The sequence below is a fragment of the Passer domesticus genome, chromosome 1, assembly GCF_036417665.1.
Source record: "Passer domesticus isolate bPasDom1 chromosome 1, bPasDom1.hap1, whole genome shotgun sequence".
NCBI classification, from domain to species: Eukaryota; Metazoa; Chordata; class Aves; order Passeriformes; family Passeridae; genus Passer; species Passer domesticus.
In genome coordinates this window covers 155,063,803-155,085,042 of record NC_087474.1, presented here as the reverse complement: position 1 = coordinate 155,085,042, position 21,240 = coordinate 155,063,803, and the positions used below count along the sequence as shown (strand labels likewise).

The following is a 21,240-nucleotide window of genomic DNA, read 5'->3' as shown; positions in this document are numbered from 1 at the left end:
TTGGGGGGGCTATGGTGTGACAGATTTCCTGGCTCACAATGGTGGGCTGTAATGACAAAGAGAATTCCTGGCAAAGCATTGGCAAAGTTCTGTGTCCATAATTCCCTCAGTTCTAAAATGAATTCTGGAAGGCTGATCATCATTTGTATTAGATCACTACTATGTAGGAACAGCAACAATCTGTGACAGCAGAGAGACAGAAGTTAATGATGAAAGGACTTTAACAAAAAACCAAACCACAGAAACCAACCAACAAAATCCAGACAATCAACCAACCAAATCCCCAAAAAACACCTCATTACAAAAAGCAGAACTTCCCTATTTCAGAACTGTGTATTTCTAGAAAAAGCAGCTCCAGAACCTCTTTAAATGGAATTTGCAGTAGTTAAGCCAACATTATCATTTATGTAGAACTTGTCACAGCTTTGCACAAATGCTCAAAATTAGGAAAAAGAAAAATCAACAAAAGAAAAACCCCAAACAACAAAAACAGATGAAAAAGCACTACCAGGACTTAAAAGGAACAGGTGAAAACAAAATTTATTCCCAGTGCAATCCAAGATCCTTTTGTCAGATTTAAAGAATTTAATCCAATTTCCCCATTAATCAGCTGATGAAGCAGACCCACATTCTGACATGAAGCATAAGATAATGTCAACATTATTTGCAAACTGCTACGTTACGGTGACAGCCTAATGTTTATTACTATCAAATTACTGTCATTTTATTAAAAAGACCAAAAGCTCTGGCTCTGCTAAGCAGAGCTCCCAGTCCCACCAGAGCAGTGGAGCTGCTCCCTCTTTCCCTGTGATGGAGCACAGCATTTGCATCTGTCTGCACAGGCAGCTCTCTGAACGTGCTGGCTAATGAACAGGGCAGGGAATTTTACACTCCAAGACATCTTTTATCTGAATATCGCCCTCTGGTTTTTGATAGTTTTTTGTTTGGAGGTTTTGACCTTGTATGTTTGGTTTTTTCCCTCTGAAGCCTTCCTATGTATTATCCCAACAGTTTATTGTCCTAATAGCTACCCTCCCTGTGGTGTTTGTGTTGTAGGGGACAGATTCTACTTGACTTCTTCAGACTTTCTCTGCTGTGTCAGTTCTGGCACTTGTGAAGTGACATGCTATGAAATTTTAGAAAAGACATCACTGTGCCACCTTCTTGACTTACATCTCCTAGTCAAACAGAATGTAATATTGTCATCACTTACACTTTTCTAGTGTAAAATAAAAATACTTAGTAGCAGGTCTGGGCTGATTCACTCCATAGGATTGCATGCAAACACCCTAATATTTATTTTGGCATTGTTAATAAGAGCTGGAAGTTAGAGACTAAAAAAATTCAACCTTAAATCAGTGATGATACCCTAGAAATAATATTATTAGAAACTGGAACAAGCACAATACTTATACAAGGAAAGGAAGGGCAGGCAATGTTTTCTGTGGTCTTTTAAACAAGATTTGAGATCCTTTTGTCTAGCTTTGGAAAGAATTGTTGGATCTGCATTTTTTGAGAGGGAAAAGACATTTGAGCCTATTCTGCTGAATGAATACAAGCACCAGCAGCAGGACTGGGATTCCTTGTGCTGCACTCAGTGCAATCATGGCACAGAAATTTAGCTAAGGCTTCATAATTTCCTGCAGTACTAGTTAATGTTATCAGATTAGCACTTAAATTTCCAGAAGGATTTCATTACATTCATAAAATATGAAGGAAAAGTGCATCAAATTTAGGTAATCTGTGCTCCACTTGGTGTGGCCCTTCCCTCCAGTTTGCTTGTTACTGTTGTTAATGAGCAAACTGCAATTCCTGTTGGTTCAAATGGGAATAAGAATGACCTTTTCAACTTTTGTTACAGAGGAAATAAATGCAGGATATTTCTCTCTGTACATATTGCAGGAATACACATTCATTAGCACGTCCCATAGCAACATACGTAATGTGAGAGGTGGGAAATAGGATGGGAGTGCTAAGGGATAAAAGCAATTGGCTTTGTTTGTCACTGTTAAATCATCCCAGCTAAAAAACCCCAAAGTCAAGCTTGGTGTCCAAACCAGGCCCCACCTCACTGAGCTTTAGCAGCTGATTTCCAGATATGAAACTGACATTTGTAGAATTCACCATTGTGAACAAGAACCAAAAGAAACTTTGTTAGATACATACATGGGAAACTCCTGCCTCCTTTCACCACTTCTTACAGCCTATTCAGCAATTTTGCCCAGAGAAGTTGTGGATGCCCCATCCCTGGAAGTGTCCAAGGCCAGGGTGGATGGGGCTTGGAGCAACCTGGGATAGTGGAAGCTGTCCCTGGCCATGGCAGGGGGTTGGAATGAGAATGTTTTTAAGGTACCAAACCATTTTAGCATTCTATGAATCAGAGAATCTCATACTAAACTGAATGACTTTTAATTAACCTATTTAAATATATGTCTTTGCTTCATTTGGGTTTTTTATCTGATATCTATAATTTAGAAAAGCACTCCAACTCATCATCCAGCCCAGTCCTGACCATGACTTGTCCTGTTCATGAGACATAACCCTTCTACAATGTCAAATTCTTATTCTACATTGTGGAAATTCTTTCAAACCTCTACTTTAAAAAAGGTAAAGTTGCTGAAATGAAGGCAAGCTATGGAGCTTGCACAGCAGGAAAGTGAATTTCATATATGCACAGAGAATCTTTGTGTGAAGACTATTTTTAGGTGAGCTGTACACAAAGACCAATCCTGAGGGTTTGGAAAAATTAGCATCCTTGAAGTTTGCAGCAGTTATTTCTAAGCTTGGCTTGGCTAGTCCTGAAAACCAGAAACAGTTCATGACTAGACTTTTCTCTGTGACAGGAAGGAGCTTGCACACCACACATGGCTGATCTGAATGAACTGCATTGGGGTCACTTCACAGTCCACATGCTGTGTTATGTAAAATTGCCAAGATGATGCATCTTCCTTCTTAAAAGAAAAATAGGTACTTGTTGTATGGATGTGTTTTGTGGTTTGTTTGTTTCTTTGGTTGGTTGGTTGGTTGGTTTTTTAACATCTTTTTTGCATAATAGATTGTTTACTTATTATCTAATTTTACCAAAACACTTATGTCAGATCTTCTGGTACAAATGGAGGAAGTCAGCTGAAAAACTACAGTTGGAATAAACACAAATTCAAATTAAATATAACTCACCCCAAGAACAGGCAGAAGGAGCACATCTGGTAGAATTTTAAGGCTATTTTTTAGTTTCAAACACAAATGACCTCTAGTACACTGATATTTAATTACAACCCTTTAGTCTGATTTAGTAAGCCTAAAAGTCTTTCTGCTTCTTTTCTGTGTGGGGTGAGGTGAAAAGAAGTAGTTATTTGCAAGGATATAATAATTTAAGGTTGCATCCCTTCTAATATCGGATTTTAAATCTGCAGATGTTTGAAAAAGATTTTAAAGTCAAATAAGGCAGAAGATTAGGAGCTCTTTACTCCCAGGGAATTTCACATGCCTGAAGAACAGCAATTGCTTTGTCTTCTGCTGAAATGCCACTCTCTCTGGGGTAAAGAGAAGCAGCTGTGTAATAACACATAGTGATGCCACACAGGAACTTGACAGGAAAGGAAAAATTGCACGTGAAAGCACAGCAGCACCAGGAACTTCGCTAGACAAACTGTGCAGTCATTACCCTTTCAGATTTTTGGGACAGAGATGGAAATTAGGCTTCCTGTAGCACAGGGCCTTTAAACACTCCTCTGTGGCAAAGTCTGAAGTCTGATATCTTATTTGAAGCCTGGCAACCACCAGCTCACAGGGCCCTTTGCTCTGATGCTGCTGCTGCTGCAAGTGCTGCTCTGATGTCACAACAGCAGATACAAGCTCACTCACAAGCAATCTCTGGTTACAGAGTTTGCTGGTGCAAATAACTTTGGCTGCTTTCAAAAGGGGGTGGGGGGGAAAAAAGAAAAAGAAAAAAGGAAGAAAAAATACAGGAAAAAAAACCCCTGAAAAAACAGAAAGGCAGCAATCCAAATATGAATCAGAAGCTGTACCACCTACTGAGTCAACAGGAAACTGAATTGAGATAATAAATACCTGACTCTGGATGAATATTAGAGGCACATCAACGTGCTCTACTTGCTTTTTAAAGGGGGAAGTGCAGGGTGAAAATGAACACTGTTGCTGGATATCTAAGAGACAAATAACAAGCTTCACCAAAGGCTTAGAAGGTGGAGATGGATTTGCCCATAAAAGAATTTTGCTACACCTAATTAAAGCATTGGTAAATGCAAAAGGCACCCAGAGAAGGAACACTCAGGCAGCTGTTGTGGAGCTCACAAATCAGTGCTGTAACCAGGAGGAGGGGAGGTGATCTGATGGGTCATCAGAGTTTTGCACAAATTGCCTTTGCCTGAGCAGCCTGGCAGGAGGAGTGTGGCACACTGCAACTAACCTACAGGCCTGGTCAGGGGAGCAAGAGTCATCAAAACATAAAGGTTGGAAAATTGAGGCCAAATGTTAACCCTGCACTGCCAGGTCCAGAACCAAACCATCCCCAAGCACCACACTGACACATTTTCTGAACCTCCAAGGACAGGGATTCCATCACTTCCTGCACGGACTGTTCCAATGCTTGCCCACCAGTGAAAAAAAAATAATCCTAATATCCACTGAAGGTTTAAATGAAGGATGGAGACACAGCTGAGTAGATGCTGTCAAGTCCCACTGGGGACCTGATCTGTACCCCAAAAACCCCAACCATTTCCAGAACTTTGTGAGTCAGTTCTGCTCTTCCCATTCACTGTATATGGACACAGAGTTGGAAACCCCAAACAAATGAGGCATCCAAACCATCAGTCTGGAAATTTTTGTGGTAAGTAATGCTTATCAACCTCAATTAACACTGTGATGGTGATTGCTGAGTGATCACTCTCTGTCCACATCTCCACACACCAGTGAGACTTCCATTATATTTTCTCCCCTGACCAGTTAGGAAGAAGACTAAAAGAGTAGCTTAGTGGACAGGAAAGAAAATGAAATCTTGTGAATTCAATGAAGATCAATAGGACAAGGTTTGGGCCATTTCTGTGTGTTTCATGTCGTCTCATTCACTTTTCATGTTTTCGCTTTTTTTTCAGAATTTTCTCTTGTGATTTTGGAGCATTTAATTTCTTCCATTATTACTCCTGTCTTTTTGTTTACCTTTCTTGCCTGATTTTGGGAATTCAGTGTGAATAATTTTGGCAAGTTTCTGTCCTTTTCACTGTTCCTCATTTTGTCTCAGTCCATTTGGTTGTAGTCGCTGTATTTTTATATTTTTTTTTTCCAATTGCATTTAATTTCATAATTTCTCCTTTCCAGAGGGTTTGTTCTACCTTTTGTTTTCTCTTTTTTTTCAAGATTTCTACTTATTTCAGCCCAGATTTGCAAATATGTACCTTATTACAAAATTTTGAATTTGCCTAAAGGTCAGTGACTTGTGCTCTGATGATTAGATGTCTAAATCAAAGCTGTAAATCTTTCCAGCCTGTCACCATTCTAACTAAATACAGTGTGTTCAGGGAATTTAAATTCTAACTTTTCTTTTGAAATAAACCAATACATCATGAGGCATATCCTAAACTATAGTTTTTTTTAATTTTGGGCTTTTAAAATTTTAATTCCTCTTACATGGAACTAATAGGAAAAAGACATTCATAGATACATGTACTAATGCAGAGTTGTGTTCTGCTCACTAGACCCGAAATACTCAGTAGGTGCTGAGAAGAAAATAAATAATATATTGCACTCTGCTAGATATTCTGATGCTTTAATACTGAGAAGCTCCTTGAAAAATAATTGCCTGCATATATTATGAAAATTCTGCCTTGTTCTCTAGATGTACCTGTAGTAGAACAAAAGATCTGCAGGGGTAATTAATCTGTAGCACTGTTCCTCAAGCACCATCTGATTAACAGTATTTCCACTTACACAGTCCTTCACTGGAATGAGCAGAACAAGGTTTCAGCAGTGAAGGACAATAACAGGACTGGTGGTGAAGTAGCATGAGGAAATAAACTCTTTCCTGCTGATATATGCTGATCACTGTAAAGTTATTTCTAATCAGCTCACTAAATTCTGTGCACAGTACAGAAGACAGAGCAGGGAGCACCAACTTCATATTTAGTGTGTTTATTCATTATTAAATTAATTTTTTAACTCTATTAACAACTGCAATTATTTCAAAAGCCATTTCCCTGAGTCAGTAAGGAGGTGTGAGATAACCTGAGGCAACCAAATGAGGCTCTTGGTCTAGGAGCAGAGTTCCTGATGTTTCCCAGGGTAACCAAATCACACCTGGCACACTGCTCCCCCTCTCTTCAATGGCTTTCTACCATAACTGTCTATAAAGGAGCCTAGAACAGCTACAGGCCAGGCTTAGGGTCACATTACCTGGGTCTGACACGCCTGAAACATATAAACCTCAATAGACACTGATGCTGTGCAGATGCTTCCAAACTATTGAATAAAAGCTGTAATGGTCCTAAGGCCTGCTGGCTGAGGGAGAAATAAAGATTTGCAAACATCTTTCTTTTACCTGATGGATTTGAGAAAAAAAAGTAACAGCAAGAAAGGATGCAGAGTATTTTTAACCCCTTCCTCATGCATTTTTTTACAGAAGTGGAAGAGGGGAGGACCTGTGTCAGTGTGGGTTCCACTCAAGTACCTTCACTTGGGTGTTGGGTAAATGCTGACTGGTACACTGTCCTGAAAGAAAGTCATCCTTTAAAAAGATACATTTTTTGAAAATAAATTTTGAAATAAGTTATTTTAAAATTAAACAGTAACTCTGTTCATGATCCTTTTTCTTCTGCAGACCCATGCTTTTCTGGGAAAATTTCAGCTTCCAAGGAATATTTCACCAATGTTAAACTTCAGGCTTGTTTTAGCTCTTTTTCTGTATGGCACAAAAATTATCTACCTGCATCACCACTCCCTTAACAGAACAGTGTTTGAAAGTTAGTGAATTCCTTAAGTATTATGAGCCACAGAGGTATAAAGTCTTAGATTTTCATTAGCAGAAGTGCTGCATATTTTCTCTTTCCTAGTTAAAAGATACACTGTACATACTCCAAAGGATAGACAATGTTATTTAAACTGCTCGGGATAACTGGATACATACACTGGAGGTTTTTATTTTCCTTCTGTGTAACATCTAATGGTTATTAGTGTGGACTGGATACTAATATTTCAAACAATAGACTGAAAAAGGAAAACTTTTACTTCACATTGTTCTAATTTTTTATGCACAGAAATTCATCTGCTTTTTCTGTCCTCTAGCCTTTCCTTCAGAATTTAAGTTTTCTCTTAAACACAGACTAACATTTACAGCACAACCATAAATTTACAGAATCGCTGAATATCCAGAGATGGAAGAGAATCACAAGGATCACCAAAGTCCAACTCCTGCCCTGCACAGGATAGTCCCAAGAATACAGATTCAGAGAATATCCTGAATTGGAAGGGAAATTCCCTCTTGTAGAAGTCCTCTCAGCCAATATTCTACTCAATCCTGAAATTTAAGATGCTTATAACCAAAAGCATGTGGCTGTGTTTAATAGAAGGTTCTGGAAACAAATACTGAGTGTGAAAACCTCCTGATCAATGCATAAACTAAGAAGGGTGGTAGAGAAATATTCGGAGCAGAAGCCATCAAAAAAGAGTCTGCCTTTTTTTGCTCCTTGCTGTTGTTTTAAAGGTATCAGCAAAGGTAGTTTTGGAACAGAAATATGAATGAGATTCATCATTCTTTACTTCAGACATCGAAGGTTTAAACATTCAGATAAGTTTAATCACCCACATGAGTCAAGGGGGAAGAGCCAGGTGCTTTCAAGGGTGAGTCAGTCCCCTAAGCTCAATCCATTTCTCTCTCAAAAAGCTGATTTTTCCTTTGAGATTGTTTCTCTTGGTCGATGATAAGGGGAGCCCGGGCAAACAGTCAAGAGTTTGTCATCTGAATTGTACATACATAAGTCAGAACTAAAAAAATCCAACATATTTCTTTAACAAAATTAAGAGCCTTCTGTTAATTCAAAATGTAGTCATTTAAAAAGTGCAATTTGTGAGGTTATCACAGCAATACCCAGAATCTCTAGGTGCAGCCTGCACGAGGAACAAGAGTTGTGTTGGTGTGTCAGCACCAGGAAATACTGACTGATCTCCCTCTCAGTTTGCAAAGACAGTAGGATGTGCAGTAGATAAAAAACATAGACAGAAATGGAGAATTCACCCCTGTGAATAAAAGGGATTTTGATCATCTTAACTCTCACGTTAGTCTGAAAATCAGTTAAAGAAAGGAACAGTGAGAATTATTATACAATAATCATTGATCCATGACTCTCAAGCTCAGACACAGTTATGAGATCATCCAATCTAGCTGCTACGCAGGAAAACAAAGAGAGGCCCTTTCTTTTCATGTAGCTTGCTGCTGTGGTTAATCACTCTCGTTTGAGCCTAATTTCCTATTTAAGACTGCAGGGTTTTTACTCAGCATTAGTTCTTACTTTTTTCACTACTAGATTAGAGTAATTTAGTACTTGTTATTTTCTCCCTGTGTGAGCAATTATAAACCATAATCAAGCTTTTTAAGTCTCTCACAGTAAGATATCACCTTCTGTCCTTTGAATTATTCTTTTGAAGGGCCCTTACCAAAACCATTAAATTATGTACACATGCCTATAAATATTATTCAGTACACAAAGTGACCTTTCAAAGAATATTGATTGTGGCATTTACGAAAGTTATATGCTTCTATCTTTGAAGTGTATCACCAAAAATTAGTGCTGCTGTTGCTGCTAGGTGAGAAATTTCAATGCCAGACCAGTTACATATAGGCAGAAAAATAATAAAAAAGCCAGTTCTCACAGGCCATAGCTGTGACCTGTGTTTTTCTTGCCCCTCTGGACTAAGATGCATCACTTCAACTTCCTAACATCAAATACGTTTAAACTGAGAGTGAACTCCAGGAAAAAATAGATGGAATAACCTAAACAGAAAGGAAAAAAAATTAAAAAGCAAGAAAAACAAGATCAGCAGCTATTACATGGCTTCCAAAGCTAGCTTAAGGAAGGTATGTTCTGGAACATGGTGGTTTTCCTCTTCTATTCCAGACTTTGAAATCCATATTTTCTTTGAGTATTTAGCCTTCTTTTTAACAACCACTTCTCAGTTTCCTTTTGTGTAATATACTTGTATTATTTTTTACATTTTCATCTCCTCAAGCCTGTAATTAGTCTAATAAGATAAATGCATTTTATGGTCATCACCATCAAACACACCACAAAACTCTGCCACAATCCCTTATGAATTCATCCTGTAGCTCATTCAGAACTGCCTGGGGATCAGCTCTGCTTCTTGACTTATTAATTCTGTCAGTCTTAGAGCGATCCTATTTCTGATGTTAAAAAAAAAATAGTCTTAGAATGAATAATGAAAAAAACACACACACTTTTCTTATTAGTAAGCTGTATGAGAAAATCATCACTGGAGTATTTTAAATATGTAAGGGAATTTTCTATTCAAACCATTTGAAGTTAGGCCCTCAAGTGCCATAAAATAGTGGAACTATGCATGGTACATGCTCTAATTTTGAATTTTGAAAGTAGGTTTGTGCTGTCTTATTCGTTGCTTAGAATTGAGATTGGCTCAGTTGGTCAGAGCACCTTGGTGCTGGTAACACCAAGGCTGTGGGGGCTGTCCCTGTAACAGATGGACTCGATGATCCTTGTGGGTCCCTTCCAACTCTCTTTCTGTGAATCTCTAAACTTCTACTAAAAAGATTAAGGCCAACTTTCACATGTGAATAATTCTGATAATCAGCATTAGTCAGATGATTTTCAGTATGCATGCAGGCAGAAGTCTATATAGTCTTTGATTTCAAACTGTAATTAACTGTTTGATTTCAAACTGTAATTAACTATCCTGAAGGTCTATCATATTTTCTAAATAGTAAATATTTATATTGTAACATAAATGTTGCAAAATGTTTTAGCAAAAGCCCAGAGTCCATGAATGCAGATTTAGCAGCCTCACTGTCTGAAGCAAGAGCATGTTCATCCATGGATTTCTGAACTCGTAATTGCACTATCAGAAGAATCAACTCAATCAACAAATGCATTTTCCTTTTTTAAATTTTTTTAAAAATTATCATAATAAGAGTTGTTAAATCTGAGATGGAGCCTGCATATCTTCTCTCAGTAAGAAAGAAAATAGACAGCTATCTCCATACTAACCTCTTAACAGAGGAACAAAAAAACCAAGGCAGGTAATCAAATAAAAAGTGTTTCACCCTCCTGAGATGTTTAGGACATCAGGACCTTTGTGTTGATCTTCATAACCAAATCAACAGGAGCAGCACAAGTTACCACCAACTCTTTTGCCCCTGAAGACAAAAACTTGAGTTCCTGGGTTACTTCTTGAGTAAGCATTTGGAGCAGTTTACTATGTTTTGTCTAAGGGTGAAAAAATTTGCTCTCTGGAAGTCAGAAAAAACCCCCACAACTTCCCATTATCTTCACAAAGGGGCTGGAATTTAACTTTGGTTGAAAACTGGTTTTTTTATCTTAAATTTCAGTAGGAACATAAAATTATTTATGCTATTTCATGCCAAATGGTTCTGAGCATAAAGAATGGGTTTAGTATTTAGCTTTGCAAAAGCAGAAACTATACTCCAAGGACTGATTTATATTTGATTTTTCCCTCTGTAATAAGATCAGAATCTTGTTTAGTCAGGATTTCTGGCTCAGTGGCTATCTTGAAAGAAAATGAGTTTTTTTTATTATTGGATATATAGATTCCTGATAAATTTTGCCATAAACCTTTACTAAATATAAATTATTTTAATTTCATATTTGTCAAGTACATCTCTGACCAAAAATTGGAAGTGTCCATTAAGCCTATTTCCTAATGTCCTATTTTTAGGAGTGTTGACATCTCACACTTTTTTTAATACCTTCTCACTGATGGGGAAAAAAGACCTAAAAAGAACTATACAGCAAAGCAGCTTTATTTTGGCCCCTGGCTACAGCTTAAATATCTGTAAAATCCAGGTTTGCCAGAGATGTTCTCTTGACTTGCAATCATGTGGAAAGCCTGCCTGAAGACAAGGGTCAATGCACAATGAAGTATCTGAGGCTGCACAAACATTTATCTTCACAATGTCTGCTTTAATACTAAATACCTTCAATAATTTCCATTACCAACGGGGTTTTTCTCCCCATTAAACAAATGCAGCTGTCTCAGATAAAACTGCTGAGCTTGTGAAAGTAATCCTCAGCCCCTTCATCCAATTAGTCTTTTTCATAAAGTTATAAAGTCAAAGATATTTGGTGTGTATTTACTTCAGCTGCCAACAATTCTGGTGTTCTTGGACATGGGCAACCTGGAAATTCTTCTACAAATCTCACCTTTTAGCACGCATTTGTGAACTTACTAAAGAAATCAAATTATAATAGCTAAAATAGTTTTAAAAAGATTGCAAAATTCTGTGTGGGAAAATTGGAGAAGAACCACTCAAGAACAGATTTGATTTTATTTATACCAAATCATTATATATGCATTTTAAGTTGAGCTTTGCATTCTGATCTTTAAATTTTCAGCTCCTTTGTTACCAGAAGGATGAAGTTCCAACATGAAATTTATGTTCTTCAACATCACTTAGAAAGATATCTGATCTCAAAGTATGTTCTAAATCATAGTCATGGAACAAACATCTTTTCAGAGATTTATTGTGCCTCATAGGTGGGGTCATCCCCAAAAGAGCAGACACAATGGTGCAGGCTGTGATGCAGACTGGACAACTCATTTGAAGTAGCAGGCTCACATCTTCCTCAAAACCTTTGAAGCAAATTGATGAAATGGCACCTGGGAACAGAGCACCAGGACTGTGGCACAGTGTAACATCACTGAGGCTGCACAAGGCTGCAGTGTGCTCCTGAAGTGAGTGACAAGTGAGACCCAGATTTCACTCAAAACACAATCACAAGAACTTAAATTTTTACCTAGCAATGATAAAACCCAGCAGAAATGGAGCTACAGAGTCTTAGAGTGGTTTTGGTTGGAAGGGGCTGAAGTCCAGGCTGCAAAGGCTGGAGACAGCCAGTCCTTAAACTCTCAGTGAAACAAAGCAAAGTACTGGTAACCCCAAAAGCTGGATGGCCACAGGCAGCCCACCTTGACCAGACCCCAGTGGATCCTCTTAGGCCACTCGGCAGTCAAACAAGATCCCAAGAAAGCCACATTTGCCAGATAACCCTGACAGTCACACAAGTCACACTAGCAAAATATTTTAGTATTGCCATTAAGCAGCCCATGACCCCAGAATGGAAGGTGATACTTCACTCCTTGAGTAGTTCATAGTGCTCCTCAAATGAGCTTGTGCTGGCAGTCCTGGTGTCCAAATTACAGAAAGTGAAATTGCATTCTGCTTATCTAAATTCTCCACACAGTATCTATACACAGTTTTTATACTTGGCCTGCATTTAAAATGTAAGGTGGAACCGGAGGCTCCTGCCTGTCAGTCTGAAGGAATTATTATTATACATCTCTTGTGCTTATTCAAAGATTTTTTTTCTTGATTTTGCTTTCATTTATTTAAATAATTACTATTCCTGGCTGTATAAAACAGTTTAGAAATGCAGTTTTAGCACTGTGAGAAATGAAGGCAGGGAAAACCTCTCCAGATGGTGAGATTAACTGACAAAATCACCTTAAATATTCAGAGGTTAAACATACAAACTTTTTAATGGTCAGCTTACTAAGTCTATTAAAAACTGCCTTACTCAAGATAATTAGCTTGGTGCCACAGTTAATAGGAAATCTTATTTTTATCCACAACCCCACAAATTCCAAGATATTTTTCAGCAGTCAGTATATGGAATTAGAAGTTATGAAAACCTGTTGAAGAGGCAGCATTTTGGTGTGAAACTGTCAAGTGGTATTGTTTATGTTCAAAACAGCAACAACACAGAACCAAATTATACTTTTGTTGGCAATAAATTGTGATTCAGCGAAGCAAAATCTGATGGAACCATAATTATGAATAGGGCACACGTGCTGTGCAAGCAGTATTTATGAAAAAGAACAAAAGAAAATAAATTACCAGAACTTTATTTCTGCTACAAATTATCACAATCACAATTAATATAAAACAGAAAGCATTGAGGAAACATGATTGCTGGATACAAGATTTATCAAGGTGTAAAATTCTCATCCAAGACTCTACTACTAGAAAACCTGTGACTGTGTATTAGAGAAAAGATTTCTAAGCATCAAACACCAAGTGAAAGAGAATAAGCAGCATAATATAATTGATAGGGATTAAACACTTCTTGTTATACAAGTTTTTGAAGGAAATGGAAGTTGGAGCATTATATCTACCCAAGAGTCTTGTCTGGAGCAGACTTGTTTACAATTAGCTATTAAAAAAAGCTTCAGCAGAAAACACTAATCTTCATTTTAACTTATCCATGTTGTCCATACATTAGACAAGCTATTTCCAGAAGCATTTAAGTTCTAGTCATGAGACTTCACACACTCTCTCACACTTGCTGCATAAGGCTAAAAAGAGTCACTAAAGAAAAGGAGGTCACATTATTGCTTTGTAACAGGAACTTAGATGGAAATTCTTTATTGAGCTCCAAATAAAACATTGTTGCATCACTATACAGTTAAGAATTTCAATATACAATTATTTTTAAAAAGTGTATGCTGTATCACACTTTAAGGCTTTCATACAAGAAATGCTGAGCAGGATTCTCATACTCGTTCTCGTCAGTGTCTGAGCATACAAGGTAAGTACAGTGCTCTAAGCAGTCCATAATTAACATGGCAGAAGTTCCTGAAAAAGAGCAAAATACACTTTATTTGTATATATCTTGAGACTAGAGATCATGAATTCTCTGAAGCCTGTCAAACTGCAAGTAGAGGAATCAGACAATTATGCATATAATAAATGTATGTGGATCTAGGCAAGCATTGCAGAAACTGCTATCACTGAAATTCAGTGGAAATTTTATAAGAAGATTCAATAAAGGCAAATTATTGATATGACTAATTATGACCATTAACATTACTTTTTTGACCAGTAACATATAGTAACAGGCCAGTGTCAGAGTGCAAAACTCTACTAGAATGAAAACACACTTCTAAGTTTGTCACAATGGAAAGAAGGCTGCCTTCTACATTGGTTTTCTTTCATGTAGAGACCTTTTTAGATTATTTTTCCCTCTGCTCAGAATCAAACTGATTTAATTTAGGAGATTACTCCACAGAAAAACAAAAGTGCCCACAAGAGAAATGCAATAGCAGAACAATGCTAGTGCATGTTATTTGAGGAAATGCCAAGATAAGTTTTGCACTGCAAAAATAGTTTTGAAGAATATCCAATACCATTTGTTTGAACTGATGTAGTTTATTGTGCACACATAGGACATGAGAATTGATACTTTCTTTTCTTTGAAGAGGCATGGAAACACATTTTCTTAGGAGAAATAAGATGTAGAGCATTGGAAGAAGGAAGACTTCATTCACATGGTAATCATTCAGTGGTGCACTTAGAGCCTCTGTTATCAGGGAGACACATTTATCTACCCCAAAGGGAATCTAAAACAATTTAAGGTTGTGTAGGACTTCAGGGCAGAGTAGCAGAGAAGTGGCAGAAATAACACATGCTGATCACACATTCATCCTCCATACTGGAGGCAAGAAGAAAATATGGCATTAAATAAAAGAGAGTTGGATAAATAATACAGAATACTGAATCCACTTCTGATTCACATATTTATCTATTAGCCACCCTTGCTATTAGGTATTTTAGTTTCAACCCCTGAAGTTTCATTCTGTCTATTTAAAATAATTCATGATGTTTGCAGATGAACACTTTCTATGAAATTCATCTTATTATATGATTTAAGATGTGACCAGAAGGCGAGATTGTGCCAATTGTTATAAATATCTTTAAAAGGTATTTATATATTCAGTTTTGCCACAGCAATTCTAGCAGCTGGTATTAAATCTTTCCTCTCTGAGCCCCAAAGGGGAGAAATCTTCTTGAAGCTCTCCTACTCTTAGAGTCCTTTGATTTAAGCCCTTAAAACGCTCAAAACAGTTCTAAAGCCATTTTGTGTGTACAAAAGGTTCCTTTAGCCTGTGACAGCAGCCTCTTAAATTTACTGCAGTACACAGAGGCAGTGCAACTTATGCAATATTTCACAGTATAAAGCTCTATTTATCTGAGCCTTGTCAACTAAAAACACTGAGATCATGAGGTTAGCAGGAAGAATTACCATTCCAAGTAGAAATCTGTTTTATTTAAAATATACACCATCTGAGCATAAATACAGTTAAATTATTTCTTACTTTATATATTGAATTGACCAGAAACAGTAGAGCCAGCTATTCTTCAGCTAATGTTTCTTAATGGATTTGTTCTCCTTCAATTAATGCCAGAATCAGTCTGCTACTTGTGCAGAAATGCCTGCTTTGAACATCAGCTTACAAAATGTATTTTTCATATTTTAGACATGTTTGTTGACCAGATTAGAGTTTTAAATTCCTATTTGAAAACTACAAGCATCAAATTACATTTGGTTTCTTCAGTTTCCCCTGTCCAATCAAAGACTTAATTGTTTGTGATGCTGCCAAAGTTATGCACACCTTTCAATAAACTGCCAGGGGAGTGTCCACACACTGTGACAGCTTAATGACAGTCCTGATTAATGGAAGTTTAAAGCTGTTGATTTTCTACCAGAATTGAACTCAGACAGTGACACACATCTTAAAGCTTTGTGCAGAATTAAGGACCTGATCAAATATTATCTAAGTATTTCATTATCTAATAATTTCAGAGCTGAGTAAAGATACCTACCAAAGCATCAGAAGATTAGGGTTTTTGTTCTCTTGGCTGTCCAAGGAGGTGAGTTTCCTGACAAGAGAGGAAAAAAAATGTTTTTACTAAATTTCAAAGAATTTCAAATAAAAATTAAAGAAAACAATGCAAATCAAACTGTAATTAATAGAAACAATGCTTAAAAAAAGCTTTAGATAACATTTGCAATGTTTAAGTTACTAGAATTTATGGGAAAATAATATATTACAAACTATTGGTTATGAGGTTTTACAGTTGTTTAATAGGGAATAGTTTGTCCAAATTTAACTAGCTAAGCTAAGGCTTTTTAGATGACTAATACAAATTAAACGTTTTAAAATGATAATTTAGGTGTCCTCACAAGTCTTTCCTACATTCTAAAATGAAACTTTCTAAGTTGTAGCCCTCCCTGTTTTTATTGGTTATATTAAGATAACTTAAGTGAGATTAAAATCTTATTTGATTTATTTACCTTTGCAAATGAAGACCGTTTTAAGGGTTACACATCCTCTGCCTCTGACGAATGCGACCTCAATTAGTCAAGTCAGAAAGTCTTTAAAAGCTTTGTGTTTATTGCTTCCAGCACGGAGCGAAGTGGTCATTAAGGTACCAAAATTCTCATAAAAATTCCAAAGTTGCACTAGTGAAAAAATGCTCAACAAGGTGAAAACTAGTCACATCTTTTTCCAGAAAATTCATTAGCTATTTTAAACCATTTTTAAACAAAAGTATTTTGATTTAATGTGGCACTCAAGCAGATCCATACCATTTGGAGATTTTAACCAGCATTTATATCTACTGTGAGTATATAGAGAGATACATTTAAGTTTAAACCATTTTGTTTTAAAAGAAGTTGCACAATGTTTAATATGATCCTTTTATGCTGATCACTGTTAAACACTTCTCCCTGTTTACTACTATTTATGAAGTTTTATTATAAGATAAAGCATAAAATTAATCTCACACACACTGATTTTCTTTCAAAAGTTTATTTAGTATCAAGCAAGGGTAAAACTTTGCTTAACACTACAGAACATTTCAAGACTTGAGTTACAAAATACCACATTATTCGCATTTGTAGTTTGCTTCCCTTTTTACGCATGTTTGCAAAGAGAAAATCTAGCAAATGGCTGAAAATAAAAGCTAAAAACTAAATTGTTGAAAACCTTTAAAATAAAAGGTTACACTTATGTTAAAAAGAATGGACTAACGTATTTAGTAAACCTATTTTTTGTTTAACACTAGTTAATCAAAGGTTATTTTTTTGATCACCTATTTTTTCAAACACAGTTTGGAAATAACAAAGTTCCTTGTTTTACATATCTTTCTGTCCAGGTTGTTCTTTCAACAAAATGTTTTAAGTTCAGTCCATCCATTCAGAATTTTATGCACTTTGAGTTAATAAAAAGGGATTGTTCATAGAAAAAATTACTTTGAACAGTATACAGGACTGGTGGAGATTGGATATTTCACAACATCAGACAGTACAATCAGTATCTGGCATATGGCTGGTCTCTGTAGACTCCTTTTGTTGTCCTTGCAGAAGGTGTCTTGTGTCGTGAGTTGGTCCATTCTTCTTGCCCTACAAGGAAGAAAAGAAGAAAATATGGTCAGAGCCCTTCCAACATTTTCAGATGCTGAAAGTAATTTTTCTTATCTGTGAATCAAACAGCCACATTCTGTTTACAGAAACCAAGGTGTACAAAGTCTAACACTTGAAACAAGAAATCTGGGTACAGCACATCTATCTGAGCCATCTCACAGTGATTTCTCAGCACACAGGGCCAGGGAACATGACAGGCTAATGGCCAAAATATTTACAGCTGTGGAAATTCAGCTGGACCTGCTTGTTGCAAATGCACAGAAATGTCAGCTCCTGTAGCAGACACACCAATAATTGCAATGGGATGAAATGAATGGAAGGTATGAATTATGTATAAGGAAATAAGCTGCTCTCAGAAATAAGTTTCTCTGCATCAGTGCCAATTTAGGCCTAATTCAAACATGCAAACCAAGCCTCAAGTATCACTACAAACACCTGTGGCTTTTAGCATGCTAGGGCCAATATTCCATTTCTCTGGAGGTAAACATACACCTCCTCTGAAATGCAAGAAATAGGAGGGCAGATTTAAAAAAAAAATATTAAAAGCACAAGTAACACTGGTTGTTTGAATTTTGGCTATAAAATAAGCTTGTGCTGTATTTAATGATTCATAATCCTACCACCTTTAATTGATAATAAATATTTTTAAAAAGTAGCAAAAGTTATCTTAAATGAGAGTCAGACCTACTATGCCAGGCAGTTGCAAAAAGGAAAACAGAATTAAATGAAGAGTATAAGGAAACGGTACTTAGGTACACTTTAATGATGTAAACAAATCAGAGTACTATGTCACATCTGCAAGAACAAAAATAAAAAAGCAGCAACAAAAAAAATCCCCAAAAGAAAACAGATATTACAACTGTGTGTGTGTTTCCATACTTATTTTTGCTGAACTGCCCTGCCCTAAACAGATAGGTCTTCCAGTGAACCCAATGCAATCCAGACAACAAAGGCAGACTACAAATGTATGGCAGAATAAATGTAGACATCACTTTGTCTTTAAAAAAAGAACTCAAAGAACCCCTGCAATTTGAATGCTGAGGTAACTTGCTCTGACATGAGATATCTGAAATTAGATGACAAGGATTCCATATGTCAAGGGTTCAGTTTCACAATCCCTTCACAGAAGCCTCATCCTACCTACTTTTTAATAATGTAGATGGTAGGTGGCTGCCTGCAGAGTCCAGGCTATAAATCATACCCAGGTGGTCAGGACATTTGCCTAGGAGGTAAAACGAACAAGTTCAAATTTGGTGAAAGGCTGAAAGAATTAAACTTTCACCTCAGGTGATTTCCAGGGGCATCTGGTAATAACCTCTTGTGCTTCTTCATCACACAGAAAGCAAGGTTTACATTAAAAAAGACCCTGAGCCTAATAGTACTGGCAGCTGACTGAGAGGTAGGAATTAAAAATATCCTAGCTTTAAAACACTGCTGCAAGAACTGATTAAATTAAAAGAGAAGTCTTGGTTACAGTTTAAGGGGAATAGTTGCTCTTTTTCAAGCAGTTGATCAAATTAGCAGGGTAAAAGTGTACAGGTCTAACACTTGAAACAAGAAAACACTTGAAACAGAAATGAACTGTTTCCGAGTTCATTTTCGTGCTGTTCAGGGCTCCAAATCCTAAAAACACTGATATTCTTCCTACATCTTCTGGATTGTTACCTCAGTTTCTCAAAGGAAAAGTTGAGATACCACCTGGGAATCTGAATTTCCTCCCAGCCAGCACTAGACAACTACCTGCTCGCTAGGCAGTGTTACTTATTTTGAGGCATCTAATGTTCTTCTTTACATGTAGTGAAGATGGTTATTAATCTCTAACTCTGCTTTTAAGGGATATACTTAAGAAATAAAGCGTATAACTATTTATATGAGCAAAAACTACAGTGGCTGCAACCCATAATCATTCTTCAAGGTATTTATAGTCTTTCTTTCAACTTGAATAAATACACCACTTAATATTCTGAGTGGCTGTGCTTTGATAAATAGAAAACCAATTTTAAATGCAAAAGCAATGAAAAATCCATATTTTCAACCTTAAATATTGCAATCAATATCTCTCCCCATCAGTCTATCTACATTAAGCAGTTTCATACATTTTTCCCCCATCAATTTTGCATTACTGAAATAGTCTTAGAAATATCAGGTTTATAATGGCAAACAGTTTATTTTAATGCTGAAATAAAGATTTAAGCTATATATCTATCAACACCAACTGAAAATATTGGGGCACAGAGGAATTTCAAGTGATCTCTGCTTTTGATGAACTGTCTTTCTCCTTAAGCAAAATAATTAGTTTAAGCAGATATGTTGGGCAAACTACTGCATTTGGTGCATTTATCACAACTTAGTTAAGGTCATTTTAGTTTCAAGCAGGAAACACTTCCACATGGAGTTGAAGAAACAGACCTCCAAAAATTTCAAGAGCTCTAAAGTCATTGAAGCATTCCTCACTCAGAATCACATCTTTTACACAGGTTACTAACAATCCTCAAATGTTTGAGATTTGAGAGACCTAGATTGTATTTCTCTGATCTCTAGCCAGAGACTTATCATTTATCCCTTAATCAAAGGTGCCTTTTAAAATACTTTATGCTTCTAACCCGTAACAGATTTCTTTAATTAAATCTGTCACTATCACACTTGTATATTAAAAAAGAAAATAAAAAAGAAGAAAAAAGTGATCTTTACAATTGGCATGTTTTTTTTTTGCTTCATTATGCATTGTTTTGTCTCTGTAACCCCCTGCCCTCATGTCTATTAGCTACCTAAAGTGCTTCCCTAACCTTTACATAATGACTCCCTGCTTGATTTCCCAGGACTGATGCATGAAAATGAATTAAAACAAAAGCATCATACAAGGCTAAACCACACTCAATTAGGCCCTAATTCAGCTGGGAGCTTCAGCAGATTCCTACCTTGTACCAAGTCTCAATGCAAGCTGTGCCACACCACAAGCATTTGCTTTTGGCAGCCAAAAGCTCCTGGAAAAAGGTCCTCCTCCCCCATTTTTTTCTTAAATCTTATTGAATGTGACATGAAAAGGCAGCATGCTTCCTGATTTAAGTTTTATTTTCTCTACATCTTTGGCTTTAGTTTCCCATGACTGCTTTACCTAACAGACCACAGAGGGCATTTTTCTCAATAAGCGCACAAGGAGCTCTGTGACATCTCAGGAATCCCTGAGCAGCCATTACCAGGACTAAGCCTTGCCTCACAGAAATTATCCTTTCATTATGATTTTTTTTTTTTTTTTGCCAAGAGTCTGTTGCTGCAGTGATTGAGCTGCTAAAGCCACTCACCATAGGAGTCGTAGGTGTCTTCACTCAGTCCGTGGCCATAGTCGTAGTAATCTGCTCCACTGCAGGGCAGGAGGGGCATGGAGAGAGCAGGAAAGAAAACATGAGAAGAAATAATTACACATTCTACCTCCAAAAAGAGAGCTTGAAGGACATAGCACGTGCCCTAAGGTAAGTATCCGCGTGGCAGTGACAATTGATGTCCTGCTTGCTTATTGATTAGAAACTGTATTTAATTTCATTCAGGATTTTTTTTTCATTACTTGGCTACTCATCCATATTGTAAATGGATGTGGAAATTTTCCATTTAAAATTATAGTTGGGAAAGTTAAAGATCTTACAACTGTTAATGAAAAAAATGGAGATGTGGGTACTGAACCAATTCATTAATCTTATAAATTCCTTTTTGTCAATTACTAATATTTTGCTTTTGTATCTTCAAATTCACTGGTAAGAAT

At 36.7% G+C, this 21,240-nt stretch overlaps 1 protein-coding gene across 2 annotated transcripts in view; it reads right to left on the bottom strand.

The window, feature by feature from the left end:
- Positions 1-13,106: 13,106 nt before the first annotated feature.
- The window catches only part of KHDRBS3 (KH RNA binding domain containing, signal transduction associated 3), a 91,567-nt gene continuing 83,433 nt past the window's right edge, over positions 13,107-21,240 (bottom strand). The window contains exons 8-11 of one of the 2 annotated variants that reach the window (XR_010350402.1): positions 20,786-20,844; positions 17,313-17,462; positions 15,881-15,937; positions 13,107-13,852 (exon numbers count right to left, since the gene is read on the bottom strand). Coding sequence is in view for 1 of the 2 variants with exons in the window: in XM_064398028.1 (XP_064254098.1) it covers positions 17,371-17,462; positions 20,786-20,844 (151 nt within the window). In the remaining variant the exon portion in view is untranslated. Of the gene's footprint in view, positions 13,853-15,880; positions 15,938-16,853; positions 17,463-20,785; positions 20,845-21,240 lie in introns of those variants that run through there. The other variant, XM_064398028.1, reaches the window with a different exon arrangement.